This window comes from Bombus bifarius, unplaced genomic scaffold (assembly GCF_011952205.1).
Source record: "Bombus bifarius isolate JDL3187 unplaced genomic scaffold, Bbif_JDL3187 scf7180000008240, whole genome shotgun sequence".
Taxonomy (NCBI): domain Eukaryota; kingdom Metazoa; phylum Arthropoda; class Insecta; order Hymenoptera; family Apidae; genus Bombus; species Bombus bifarius.
Genome location: NW_022884534.1, coordinates 808,646 through 823,178, shown reverse-complemented (window position 1 = coordinate 823,178; position 14,533 = coordinate 808,646). Strand labels below are relative to the sequence as shown.

Below are 14,533 nucleotides of genomic sequence, written 5' to 3'. Positions count from 1 at the left end.
GCAATAAAATCCTAATTGTTTTCTAATCTTACACATTTTCTTCCATATTTGCCGTACAGATATTACAGAAACTATTTTGGTTACCTACTTTCTACATAGACTTAACCTTTCATACGTTTCTGCATACTAATCATTCATACTAAAAGATCCCAAATATAGAAGAATATTTTTTTCAACTTCCTACATGGTTTCCTGAAAATGAAAAAGTATTGCTAGTATAGAATTATTAAAACACAATTCTATTACGAAGCTATTAATACATTAGTATAATTCCTCTAATATATTGAGTTGACAACTAAAGTACCAATACAAGTTTTATTTCTTTATAGAGAAACCATAATAACATATAAAAGTACCATATAAAAGCGTTTTGCTATAAAAAAATGCTTCCTAGGAAACTGTTCTAATACATTCCTAATATAGAAAAGTAATACAATTCTAATCAAATTCTAAAATAATCATTCTAAAATTAGATTTAGATTTATTATAACTTTAGCAATATAAATTACTTGAAATTCCGTTTCCACTTGTAATCATCCTCTATACACTATACTAACCAAAATTTATATTAAAGCTAACTACTAAATGTTACTTATTCCTAACCTCCCAAATTTCACTAGGTTGCGAGCAAATTTCAAGCGCCTTTTCCAAACGCGAAATATTCATGTCAGCTTGAACGAAACAGGATCGAGAGAAGTGAGAGGCGGCGTGCTTATAGTATGTATATGGTGGCGCGATCTTATGCAATCTCATGATAGGAATCATGGGTCAGTCACTTGGCCGGCTCATGGTGCTTCCATGCGTTATGATTCTCCAGCCAGGAAGAAAAACTGTCGTACGGCAGATAGCTTTTATCGAAGATATAGGTATGTCCTAATGACAGCTCGCAATTCTTTGAGTAGAACTTAATGAAAAGATATTAATAGAAGCGTTATATAACGGTATAACATCGTCTACTACAACTACCGCATTATTATAGTTAGTAGAATATCATTATTAAGTGTATGACTTTTCCCGTTTTGCCAGAAAACTAGCGTTTACGGATTCCACTATTGGCATAAATGATACATAATGGTAATAGTACAGTACATGATTGCTGATGGAAGAAAGATGATGGCAGTTGGAATTATAGAAATTAGAGTATGGCATATATTGCATGGATGAATATGGAATATGATTTGGAGAGGTTAAGATAACGAGAATGCGGGTGATTAGATCTGATGTTGATTAGTTAGTAAATTATATGATAAAGAAAGTGTATATAGTCTAAATAGGTTACTCTGTTATAATAATTCATATTACATACATATACATATGTATGTATGTATCCTTTTATTCTTATCATATCAAGGGATTAGATTTGATGTTGGTTGTTCAATTATTAAATTGAAATTGATATGATACGAATAGAGAAACGTATAGTAAATGTTTAATAAATTTCATCTATGGATTTTTTCAAAGTTTATTGATATAAACGTTTGCCTTTTGTTGAAATATGTATACGTTCTTCTGGTGTCCTGTGTACTTAGCTCAGAGTATTCAAGCAAAGTAATCTAATTACTGTATACATATTCTCTTTATCATATAAAAAGAAATAAAATATCTTAACTTTTTTGTGTTTTTTAAGAGGTTAGATTTAAATACATGAAAGACTTATTCTTCACAGAGGGGAAAAAAGTCCTATTCCAATTTTAGAAAGTAACACAGAGAAAGATTTTGTGCTCGAAAGTTATAAAGTATTGATTATCGATTGAATGGCGATTGAATTTTTCTTTATTTTTCCGCTTAGGACGATTTTCTTCAACTTGATTGAACTTTTAATAGAACAATCAGATATTAGAATGTATTACAATGATAAGATTCAAAAGTTAAGAGAACTGACATATTAATCAAATTATCACGGAATGTAGATTTGTAGATCTGAATGTAAATTTTGTGAGACGATTGTTGACTATATGGAGTTAGAGAATAGAAAGTGAATGTATTGATGAATAATGCTTCTATAGTAACTACCAGTGAGATTGATGTAAAATCGAATAACTAGAATTGCTGCTCAGCGAACGTCCTTGAAATTCATCCTCTCACTCCTACTTCTATAGAAAATTACATTCCTAACCTTCTCCATCAAACAAGCGTCATCTTAAACATATCAAGTTAAAATTTATGGTAAGCCAATCATTATAATTCCAATACTAAAAAAATTAACTCCAGCTAACTTCCAGGATTATTTCTATTGTATATCCTCGAAAAGTTTTGTCAGATATAAAAAAGAGGTAATAAATATTTTTTTAGAACTACAGAATGATGCAGAAGTTCCAAATATGTTTCATGATGCCCATAAAATTTTATCACAATTTTTCTCTTGTTACTTTCAATAGTCTCTTTTGAATAAAAGAAAATATATTAAAAATTATATACTTATAAAAAAGAAAAATCGTGATAAGAACTGCGTTACTTTTGCATTACCTTATACATCAAATATAATTTTCATCAAATTGAAATTGATAATCTACCCTTGAAAATTCCCTCTTACTAAAATATTCGAGATTAATTACTAATTGCAGTTTTATCGCAGTGTTACCAACCTATGTAACGCACGTTACAGATTACAAAATGTACGAGACAATGCAGAGAATGACATGTTATCTGGAGTTATTCAATAGAGAGGGCAGGTGTCTTCTACTGGTCGAACCGCTCAAGTACATGGGAGTAGAATGGTTATGGGTGCTGTGTAATCATCAGCTCGCCGTGTATCCGGGCATTGAATTCGAGGATTCTCCCCGACCTCTTCAGATCCCCTCCTCATTGTACGCTGCTTTGGTTACTTGTCTTTCGCAAGATGAATGGCCAGGACCGTGTACATCCAATCACCAGGGAGAAACGATCAAACCTGTAATCGATTCTGTAGAGATAACACTTGATTTTGTAATCCTTTATTACGAGATAATTTTGTTTATTACATAAAGCTAGGTATCTAGGAAATTTCGGAGAATTAGTAATTCTGTGAAATTAATAGCTGATTTTTTTAATTTTTACTACATGATATTTTTCTTTTTTATCATAGAAAAACTGGATGTCAATGAAACTTTAGAAATTTGAGTGATTGAAAATTTATTGATTTTGAAGAATTTAAGATCACAAAAGTAACAATTGATTTATCTTACAAATTGCCTTTATATATAAAAGTAGGATACTTAAAAAATTCTTTAAATTTATGGCAATTTACAAATAAGATCGGTTTATGTTAGCATAAAATATCGATCTATAATATGGTTATAGCAGGTCAATTTACATACTTCTTTATTAAGGAGATCAATAAAATGGGGGATTTACGAGAGTTTTGAAACAAGGCATCGATAGCTACCTTGGTCCGTGATGTGGGACAGAACAGGAAGAAACGACAATGACGTCTATAGATGTGACGCCAATTCGTTTCTTGGCAATGTACAGAAACACATAATCTTGATTGTATCTAGTCTTTATAGCCGTTTGGTATAAACTCATTCCCATTTTATTGCATTTATGTCCTTACTATTGATTTGAAAATCAATCTTTTTCTTTATTTTAATAATTCTCTATATATACAAATAATTTCTATAATCTTAAATAAATGAAGAAATAATTATACAAATAGCTGAGAGTTCCTAAGGTTTTTGATGACATATTCATGCGTAGGAAATCATTTGGTTTGCATGTACAGACATTGAAACACAAGTACTTACGTATGTATATACGAGACACAGCAAGTACACGTACCTAATCGGATTTTTCTGCGTGGTACCGGTGAAAGGGAAAAGATACCGGCGCGGTGCAGTAGTCTGGCAGGCCTAGATACCCAAGATCTGTCTGTCCTCTCATTTATATTCAGCAAAGTTCACGTTATTTTAAGATTTTCATCTTCCATAGAATGTTTGCTTTCCTTCTCATTTTGTTTATTTGTAGGTTACTACCATGGTACTACATGTTGTAGCAAATTGTAAAATATCAATGAAGAGAAAGCTATAGTTATTCTTTGTTTATCTGTAATGGAGATCAAGGTACGTAGTTACAAGTGTTTACCAATTTATAAGGCATAGATTACTGCTTTATTTATTTATTTAAAAAATTTATTTCTAGACAAAAACTTCCACCTAGTAATTGATCATTAAAGTTGTCAAAATACTATACAAACATAACATTGATACATAATAATTATTATTATGGTATATATGGGATATTATGGTAATACCATAATAATCAACATATAAATCAACATATAACAAAGAAGATTCTATAGAAAAGCAAATAAACATCGCCCCCAGGAAAAAGATAGAGCTACTCGATCTCAAACTCTTTACACACTCAAACAACGTAATATCGTAACAATTAAGTGACAATAAAGAAGATTAGATTCCATTGTTAAACGTCGTGTCTGGCAAAACACATGTACTACGTGACGAACTGATATTAGTCAAACGCACAAGAATTTAGAAAGTAACGGGTCACTTACGAGCCTCAATTACTCTCAACATCGAACGATACGTTTGCAAAACGTTTTAATATTTCAAAGTACCGAGGGAAGGTCTCAGCTTAGAAAGTATACGATTCTTATCTCACGGATGAATAATATTCCGACCAGGGAGCATCGATTCACCTGAGGGTGATAAAACGAATCGTAAATTTCTCTTACTTTCACTCTCGTTCGTTTACATTGTTACGGATAATCGATCGAATGTAGTTTGCTGATTAGAACGGATTACCAGGTATCCTTGCGAGATTAACCTAACAATGATAAAGCTTCCCTTCGTCAGTTTGGATTTCATACTTTATCTTCATTTTGTCTTCTTCGTCCATTCTTTGTTTCCATTTTATTGATTTTTAGATTGTTTTTATCAAATTTCTTTTCCTTTTTATTTTTATTTATATTTTTTCTCCCGATATCTTTTATACTTTTTAGTATTTTTAGTTTCATTGCTATATCTCTCAATTTCTCTGTCAACTTTGTTTTCTTTTACTGTGTTCATTATATTCGTTCCCTTCCTTTTGACTTTCTACGTATATCATATCTATATTATAGGGAATCGATTTCTTTTTCTTACATATAAAACAATTCACTAAACGCCGTTAACAGATCTCGCTCTTATGAAATTGCTGATGTTTCTAACCAATGACTCTAATTATCTCTTTCTATCATTATACAATTTAATCTCTCCTAAGTTTTGCTACATCGAACTTAATTTTACTTTTTAATACATTTCCACAAATTCTAAATAAAAAAAGACAACCATATCTCATGTCCTTTATCAACCAGTTTTACTCTTTTCCCAGCGAGAGGGGCCGTCAATAAAACTCCTAATTAATGAACTTTGTAACCAACAAAAATAACCTGAAAGTCTATATCATTTTTCTTCATTATCTCCAACAAACTTCTAGCGAAACCGAAAGCGAAAAGCTAGGATTAAAAGGAAAAAAGGAAGTCGTATCGTGCAAGCTAATTTTGGTGAACGTGTTTCCGCGATGGCACACGGAAACAACCTGAGGCAACCAGCCCATCAAACTAACCGCCTTTCTTCCTCCTGGTACTAGAAAGCTTCCATGGAATTACACAAAATTACAATCGGACGTCAAGCTTGGCCTTTTCTATTCCTATCCCATTCTTCGCCCGTATTGCGTTACATCTGGAGGATACACGAAGTCCTAGAAACGATGTATTACCATCATGAATCTAATTGATTGCGAAGACAATGGATTTTTCTATCTGTGACAACATTGCCTCCACTTTGGGGATCGTCGTAGGTGAAAGCGAGACAAATTCCTCCACTGTGCCCAGCCCCCTACTGCTCTTTCTCTGTAATTACTTTAATAATCCACCTTCGTATCAACCTTATTTCCAATGTCCTAGGAACTCCTTTCCCTGGCCACACAGTTTAGGTTGTTTCTTAAGTTTGTCTGGGCGATAGATGTGACATCATATTATTGATAAAATATAAGATTAAGTGCGAAATTGCAATTTTGTTTTACATTTTACTTAAGAAGTTTAACTGTCAATACATAATCTTCAAAAGGAAAGGACATTTCCATGTTTCATTTTCTGCAGACATTCCCACGACAATATCCATCATCTTTTCATCCATTCATATTCTCTCAAACATTTCAAGTATTCCATCATTGTTCATTCAATTACGATTGCACCATAGAGACTCGTTTCTGCAAACACGTAACGCAACATGATCTTTTAAGAGTGATGACAATATTTTACAAATGGTGTTTGATGCTTTTCACAGAACTTCCATTTTCTATATTACTAACAACCTTGGTTGGAAGCCCCCGAAAAGAAAAAAAATACAATTTGCGACTACCTTAAGGAAACAATAAAATTACGGGTATCTACCGCTGGAAGAAGTTGTTATAAAAAAATGAAACGACCTGTTTATGTTCTTAATTAATAGTTGTATGTATCATTAAATTTTTAGTACTGTAATACCGTAGAATAGTTCCAGTAATTTTTGCGTCGTCCAATTTAATAGTTAATTCAATTCTTTGATCATTAAATTTGGATTTTTTAAGTGGTTGATTTTGAGAAAGAAAGATTTTTAAAATTCAAGTTACTAATTACAAAAAGTTTAAGTTGAAATTCTTTTAAAATTAGGCTACAAATTCAAAAAGTTTGAAATGTAAATTTAAGAAATTTCTAGGTTTCCTTGTAGAGAATAATTTATAAGCAGAGAACTTGATGTCCGACCATGTGACCACAAGCAAACCTATTCTACTTTTCCCAACTGAATTCCTAGAGTTCCATTTCTAAATTCAAAAACAAATCATAAAATGTTCTGAAAATAGTAAGAAATTGTGTAACAAGTTTTGTCAAAAATATTTTAAAGACATTATATTTAAAAAATATATTATATAATAAAACTTAGAAATATTGTATACATGTACATAGATAGCATTTGATATTACTCTACGTTCAAAAATTGCACGCTACTGTGCCACATTCCAATTAAACTGTATTAAAAGCTATATAACGAAGAGAGAGACGACGAGAATTGTTTAATTTAGGTAATAACGAAGTATAGCTCGAAAAGTTATGGCATGCAAGAATGTTAACCTCTTCAACTAAAATTACAGACTACTTCATTATTGTTTTCGTGATTACACTAACGTCGACGAACTCTACCGTTGAACTGCGCTGATTGCACTTGATTGTCTCGAATGAATATTATCTTCGTGTATCAACTCGTTTTAAACGATTAAAGTTTGAATTGACAACTATGTACCTTAAGTGAAGCGCGTTACACGCATTCATCGCCTTACCACGAACGGAAGAGGCAATTACGTTAATTAGCTTTCATGGTGCATTTTTAACGCGTGTTACAACGCCATCTTGGTAAAAAAAGGCCAGGTAAATCTGTCTTGCTTCTCTGGATAAAATACTACTCTTTAGAAAAAAATGTATGACTTAATTGCTTGATAATTATTTACGAAACGACTTAACTCTCTGAGGTTAATGATCTTGAGATACACTGTCAAGGTCACGGGTAATTTTTTACATAACCATTACTAAAGCCTAATTTCAAAGATATGGAAAATATTTTGAAATAAGTTACATTTGGATCAAACAATTAATATTATATTAATATGCGATCATTACATAGCATTATAATATGATGTTATGTTTGACCTCGATCAATGAATCGGTAAATCGTAAAGGATGAGATTGTAATTACCTTGTTCCAGATACTAATTGCTGTAATAAAATATTTCCATTTGCTTTATTTGACTTTAAAGATTGAGTTTCTATACATTATCGTTTTTTATTACCTCAGTGATTTGTTGTTTTCTATAAAAATGTGTAGTTGATATGGTTCAATTCTCTGAAGAATAAAAATGGAAAAAGCAGAATGAGTCATAGTGAAAGATACTTTCTAAAACTGATGCTTCCCAATTACAATCCACCATTAAAAATTTTCGTGTTGCCTTTAACTTATATGATTGGTTAGCAAGAACAAGATCTATCATATTTTAGAATCTCTGTTAACCTGAAAATAAAAAACTAGTATCGGAACTTCTTCCCTTAACTCATTTATTATCTAATAAAATACTTATTAACCAAAAAACGACATCGCAGGACAACAAAATATCTCTGCGAATAGGTATATAAAATTCACACAAATTGTTCAGCCTTAAAAAGTATTTTACGTAACTTGTGCAGTTCTCGAAGCCGCAAAAAACTTTCACCGCATTGAAACACGACCATAAGCACAAAAAAGGAGCATGACCAGGATCCATATTTACATATCTTCTGGATTTTTCAATTTTTCGAACATCTTAAATTCTGCCTTTGTAGGCGTATATTTATTTGTGTGTTAAATTATAAAAAAAGGATGAGGTTCCTTTTTACTCTGCCATTTTCACGATTCGGATACACTGAATAGAATGAATTAGTTACCACCATCGTCGTATGTTGGTTCTGGAGATTCGTAGGCGTACAAATTGAATAGCGACAGGTAAGCAAAGAGCAGGGGAAAGAATCAGGAAGAGAGAAGATCGGCACGCGTACAAGGTGAGGTCAACGCGCCGCGCCGTGGATGAGCAATGAACTTGACCGGAAGTGGGTCAGGGACAGTCAGGGTAAACCTTCCTCGAGCTCGATAAGCATCCTTCGTAGCGCCGCGTCGCGATCCTTCTAATATGACCAATGATTGGGTTTACGAATAGGTGACGAACTGGGTTTATGTAGTAATGAAGAACTGTACATTAGCCTGAAAGTGTTATGTGTTTTAATAAATATTTTCTAATGTGAAAATAGAAACTTCTATTGAAAATATCATAGGTATTCTATGAGATATGATATGAGATATGGTAAAATAAGTGAACAAATAGTGGAAGTACTTAGGTATTGAAGAGGTTTAATCGGACTACTGCTAGTGTTGCATAGTTAAGTTTTATTTATCATATATCCTTATAGTACATAGATTATTTAATCAATAACTGAAATTAATATTTACGTAAACAAGCTGAATTTAACGTAACTTCGTTGATATCTATTTCCATCATCTGCCCATTTAGTTTTGTGCGCGACTATATCTTCATTATTTAGATGCATGAGATATTTGGATATAACACTTGCATATTTTAGATACTTCAACTACTAGTGACTAACATACAGTATATATTTAGTAACCTTGAGTACCTCAAATAATTTAGCTACTTTATCTAGATATGTGTTACGAAACAGTTTCAAATACCTCAAAAGCATCATGAATCTTTAATATTTAAGGTATAAAGTATTTGTTACCTCGACACGAATTATGGAGTTGTTCCATATAACGACATAGTAACAAATATTTAATCCATCTTCATTATTCATACATAAGAAACTTCTATACATACAATCCGTTCCTTAAAACAAAGTATCTTGCATAATTACAGTAGTGCAGTTTGCACGCAATAATCAAATATGTGATAGAATATAAGTAAAATCCATACAATTATTAATAAACACAATGTAGCCATAATCAGATTTCTTCGTATCATATTTTATCGGCAGATTATCCTACTCGAGCAACAGAAAACTTTTTGGAAATTTCAGTCAAGCTACAATAAAATGTAGGTTAGGTCATATAACACAATAATTTCTTTTCTGATGACTAGAGTATACAAATCTACTTTTATTAAATAATTAAGCTTTGAGGATAAATACTACATGCTATAATACTAATATACATAACATATGTACTAGTTTATTATATCTCACATATTTATCTATAAAGAAACGTTTTTTCTTCATATGTACGTAGATTAATATTATAACTACCAAAATTTTTGATAATATTAAAGTTTACTGTTATTGGTACAGGAACTTGATTATATATACTTATATGTTATCAACATATTGCTTTAATATTAATTAACTATGTATAACATATTTAGGTACACATTATAGGTTGGCAGTTCTAGCGTTACAACACAAACACACGCTCTAGCGTTCAAAATACAAAATACACACCCCGTGAGAAACTCAGACGGAATTTCAGCTACGATAAAGGTCAGTCGCGTAACAATGCTAAACTCTAACTTCCTTGTATGGAATCGATTCGACTGTTACACCCTTTCTCAGCAAAATTTGCTTGGGTAACGAAATTCGTCTGATGTTCATCGAAAAGTGGATCACATAACGTGAAACCTTCGACTTGGAATTTTAATTCGTATTGCGTCACGCGCTCGTTGCGCGTGTAATTGAAATATGCGGGCAAATAACAATTACGGAAATGGAGAACAATAGTATGGACTAACGAAGAACTGTGAGATTTTACTTACGTTTGACCTTTTTTAATAGTTTGTATTCCTATTATTATTTTGTTATAGTAGCAATACAGATATTTTAGTTATTTTTCAATTCTTTTATTGCCGTTCCTAATTGTTATTTACAACTCTTCACATCTATTTCTAAATATCTGCAATATATTTATAAGATTATTGGATGAAAATATAATCCTTTGGAATATAAAAGATATAGATTAAGGTCACATATATTTTCTTAAGGGGGAAGTATGGAAGATAAGAGAATTTGTTAGATCTCTAAATAGCCTTCTAATCTAAATATTCTAAGACGACTACTTAACCTAATTGTTGTAATTTTTCTTCAACAAAGAAAAGAAATCCAAGTAATGGTGAGCATTGTTAGGCAATTTGTTAGTATAGAAACTCGTTTTTATGAATGTTGTTTTTAAACACGATTAACGTATAATTTATTCTCGGTCTTGACGAAGCTGTAGGCAGAAGAAAACTGAACGGATTCTTGTTCAATTACCATTCCATTACATAGGGTTATCCTGTTTGCGGAAAGTTCGTTCTTCGCGAAGAATCTCGAGCATCTGATCGAGCTTTTATGATTTCTGTCGCAGACTGATTCATGGTTTTCATTAAACTTTTGTTTGCGATGAGTTTCCAATATCTAGGACGATTTTTGCAAACGGACAACCCAATCAAAAGAGGATATTGTCTTTCTTTATCAAAAGATTAACTTTGATTTAACTAAAAATTCATAAAAAATCTATGAAAAATTTGTTTAATAATAAATATATCATTGATAATAATAAAAAGAGCTAATAAAAATGTTATTATATATAAATGAAAATTGTATTTAAAAATATATGAATGAGAAAGATTTGAAAAAATGATTTTTGTAGTTAGGCATGTTTGCTTACTTAAGTACACACATACTGGGATAGGTTACACTTAATAATAGATAAAAATTTCTCATGGGAAAGATCTTGACCCGTATAAGTCGACATTTCACGATACAGATAGTTACGAGATTAGACTTATATCTAGGAGTAAAATTGCATTGCCAATTGCACAATTCTTTTACATTCTTTTAGTATCTTTATAACACTATGTTGTAAATTATGAGAGATAGCGTTATTTATAAATATAGTATTTAATGTTACAATGTTACTATTGTTCAAAATTATTTGAATAGTTTAACTCTATTCAGAATAAAAAATATTTTTACGTATAAATATAAAATTAAAACGTAGCGTTTAATTAAAAACTAAATTTGAAATACAAATAATAAATTAAATCTATTAAAACATTAATCTTGATAAAATAAAATACCATAAAATAAACGATCCTGTGATTACTTGAATCAGGTATCAAATAATATTTTGTTGAGCATAAATAGAAATTGCATTAAAGTTCTACTCACGAGACTATTACGGTGCATTCAAAACATAATTCATCGTTCCCTGAATGGCCTAATACACATGTAATAAAACATTCGCATGTGAGTCACGTTCCATGACATTGAATAATATTTGATTATACCGTGACAGATTCGTAAGCATATGATGACCATGTCATCGGCGATTGTTGAATATTTAATGACATTGCATTATAATTTAACATATTACTGTTCAACATTGTAAATTTTGGAAACTTTCAAATTTCAATTGATTTCTCTTTTACAATTCTCTTATCGATATTACTATTTTATTTCCTTCCTTATAATTCCAAGTCTTCCTTTTGTTAACGAAAAATATCTCATTTAATTTCTACCACTGAAAAAATTCAAATTTTGAGATCTAAATTGAATGTATAGATTGAATTTTTAACGTTAGCTAATCAACTATTAACTAATTTGTAAAAAATGAGAAATAAAATTGATCTACAATCTTCAACGATGTTAGATAGCGTGAACAATGCTGTGAAAATTACAACATAAAATTACCTTATAATCACTCTTTCAAAAGAATGATACCATCATTTTATGTTTCATTTCACTTTACATCAATTTATCAAAAAGAAACAATTCACTATAAGCTACATTAATGGGGAGTAGATGAAAAATAAGTTATTCATGGAAACCTACCACCTTGATGCTATTTTTCATTTTACCTTCCATCAATTTCTGGGAACGAGCTTCTTTTGTTGAAATTTCACACTCATAAATCCTAATCAAGAGAACGTTAAAAGACTGCTTTATAAAAATCCAATAGAACAAAGGAACTCCACAGAACTAAACACTAACGACTTTCTCATATCACCAATGTGCTATCTCTGTTGCAACTTAGTGGTGGCCACTAATTCGCCTTATCTGGCCTTCTAGCTCGTTGTTACCGAAACGTCAATCGGATCGAGGTCACGGCCAGTGAAGAAAGTTTTCTAATCACTTCCGTGGAATAGTCCTCGAATGAGTTCGTCCGCTGAAACGTGTAAAAATATCTATGGTTCTGTTCTCGTGTGTTTATCCATACGTATGTATAAAGATAAATAAGAATCGGTGCAATGGAATCTTACTTTCACATTCACATTTCTGTTGAATCAAACCCACTTCTCTTTGTAGAGGTTATGGGAATCATAAGAACTCTCCAATCTCTTCAATCCTAGCAATGCATGAGCAATCGAATAGCAAAGTACCCAATTTTTATATTTATTTTAACAATTTTTGTATTTCATACAAAATATCATACGACCTCTTTGGATACCGTATTAATTTTAATTTTTTTCATAGTATATTAATATATACAAAAATGTCCAATATTAAAGCTTCAGATTTATTGCTAGTTATACACTTATTGAGTAATCACCAATTTGGCTGCCTACAAGTTGAGGTTAATGGGTTAAAAGGGTATAAGGATCAAAAGTGTCTTTCTTGATATCGGAAATTTCGGGTAGATGTTCCTAAAAAATAGGAAAATTTATTGGAAACAGAAAACTTCTGTATAGAGAGAAAGTGGTAATAGGATTAAATAATAATTCTTAATTGAAATGAATTAAATTTGAGACTTACTTTGATGCAAAGTAAAATTCCATGATAAGGTTGTGTAATGAGAATTTTTATGAGACTGTTAATATTTTATTAATTAAACTGACACAGAATGTGTTTGTTAATTATTAGGAATTAGCATTGGCCATTAATTGATAAAAAAGTTGATTTCTCCTATAACTGACAATTTATAAAGTTATTAAAGTTATAAAGTTATTATTATGAATAAATAAAAGAAGTTTCTATATGAATTCACTATTATACATTTGCACGCAGATGAAGCTCCAAAAATCACTTTCTATACAAATATGAAGTACATATATATAGCAAAAATGATATGGTATACTAAACATAAAAAAGAAGATCAAAGAATAAAAGGACTATTGCATACTTACATTCAATTTAATATTAAATTTCCTCCACTTTAATATTATATTTACCTATTATAAAAAAAATCTTTATCCAAAATTGTTGTCCATTAATTGATAATAATATTATCAATCTTTTCCTGACAATTTACTCTCTACTATACTGCAATAATTCTCTGGTATCAAATATTCTCTACAGAAGTTACAAAAAATCAAAGTAATCGACCAGCTCGCAGGAACAGAATTACAAGAATGCGACTAGACGAGACAGACGTGTTACTGGAGAGCAAACAATTTAGAAAATCACGATTACCAGGTCAGGAGGAATGATGGAAAGAGATAGAGAACGATTTGTCGCGACGTATCCGTTGAATCCGGCTCGTGGAATCGTGAAAACTGGACGTACTCATAACTTTCTATTGGTATATGAAAATTTCAGCCGGGCGAACATGGCCACCAGGCCCACAGCATAAAAAAAAAGCGAATTCAGGTTCTCACAAGTTGCAAAATATCTCTTCCTGTCGTGAAAGTTTCTTTCTATCCATGATCCACTGCTTGTTTAAAATACTGTTACGGTGACAAAATGTGACATTTGTCTTTTTCGGTTTATTATCGTTTTATTCACTTAGAAATTGAACGTATAGGTGGAAAAGTTACTATATAATTTACTTGATATATGAAAATTATAATGTATACCTGTTATGTGATTTTTTGGATGGTGGAATTGGTTTCAAAGTGTTTGGTTAGAGGAAAAGTGGTTGTTGGCAGCTATGCAATATGTTTTGACTTTTTTGATGATGATGACACTGCAAAAATTTTTTTGTAGTACGTTTTTCATGTTCTTTATCCTCTTTTTATTTAATGTAATATTTTAACCTAAGTTTTCTAGCTAAAATAATACTCTTCAATAAAT

General features: G+C 31.1%; 1 protein-coding gene and 1 long non-coding RNA gene across 4 annotated transcripts; one reads left to right on the top strand and one right to left on the bottom strand.

Annotated features, from left to right (window-relative positions):
• Window positions 1-300: 300 nt before the first annotated feature.
• LOC117211729 lies at window positions 301-4,037 on the top strand. 3 transcript variants are annotated; one of them, XR_004488310.1, is made up of 2 exons: window positions 301-941; window positions 1,027-1,385. XR_004488310.1 is itself a non-coding variant. In XM_033455929.1 (2 exons), the coding sequence occupies exons 1-2, from the start codon at window positions 586-588 to the stop codon at window positions 3,968-3,970; spliced, it is 309 nt and encodes a 102-aa protein (XP_033311820.1). In that variant the 5' UTR covers window positions 301-585; the 3' UTR covers window positions 3,971-4,037. The 3 variants fall into 3 exon arrangements, 2 of the variants coding, with proteins under 2 accessions (XP_033311820.1, XP_033311819.1); XM_033455929.1 differs by lacking the exon at window positions 1,027-1,385 and adding an exon at window positions 3,943-4,037 and having other exon boundaries at window positions 301-866; XM_033455928.1 differs by having other exon boundaries at window positions 302-866.
• A 5,794-nt stretch (window positions 4,038-9,831) lies between these two features.
• LOC117211732 lies at window positions 9,832-13,636 on the bottom strand. Its single transcript, XR_004488313.1, has 3 exons — window positions 11,693-13,636; window positions 10,605-11,016; window positions 9,832-10,436 (listed from the first exon to the last, which is right to left on the bottom strand). It is a non-coding gene; the product is annotated as an uncharacterized LOC117211732 (long non-coding RNA).
• Window positions 13,637-14,533: the final 897 nt, after the last annotated feature.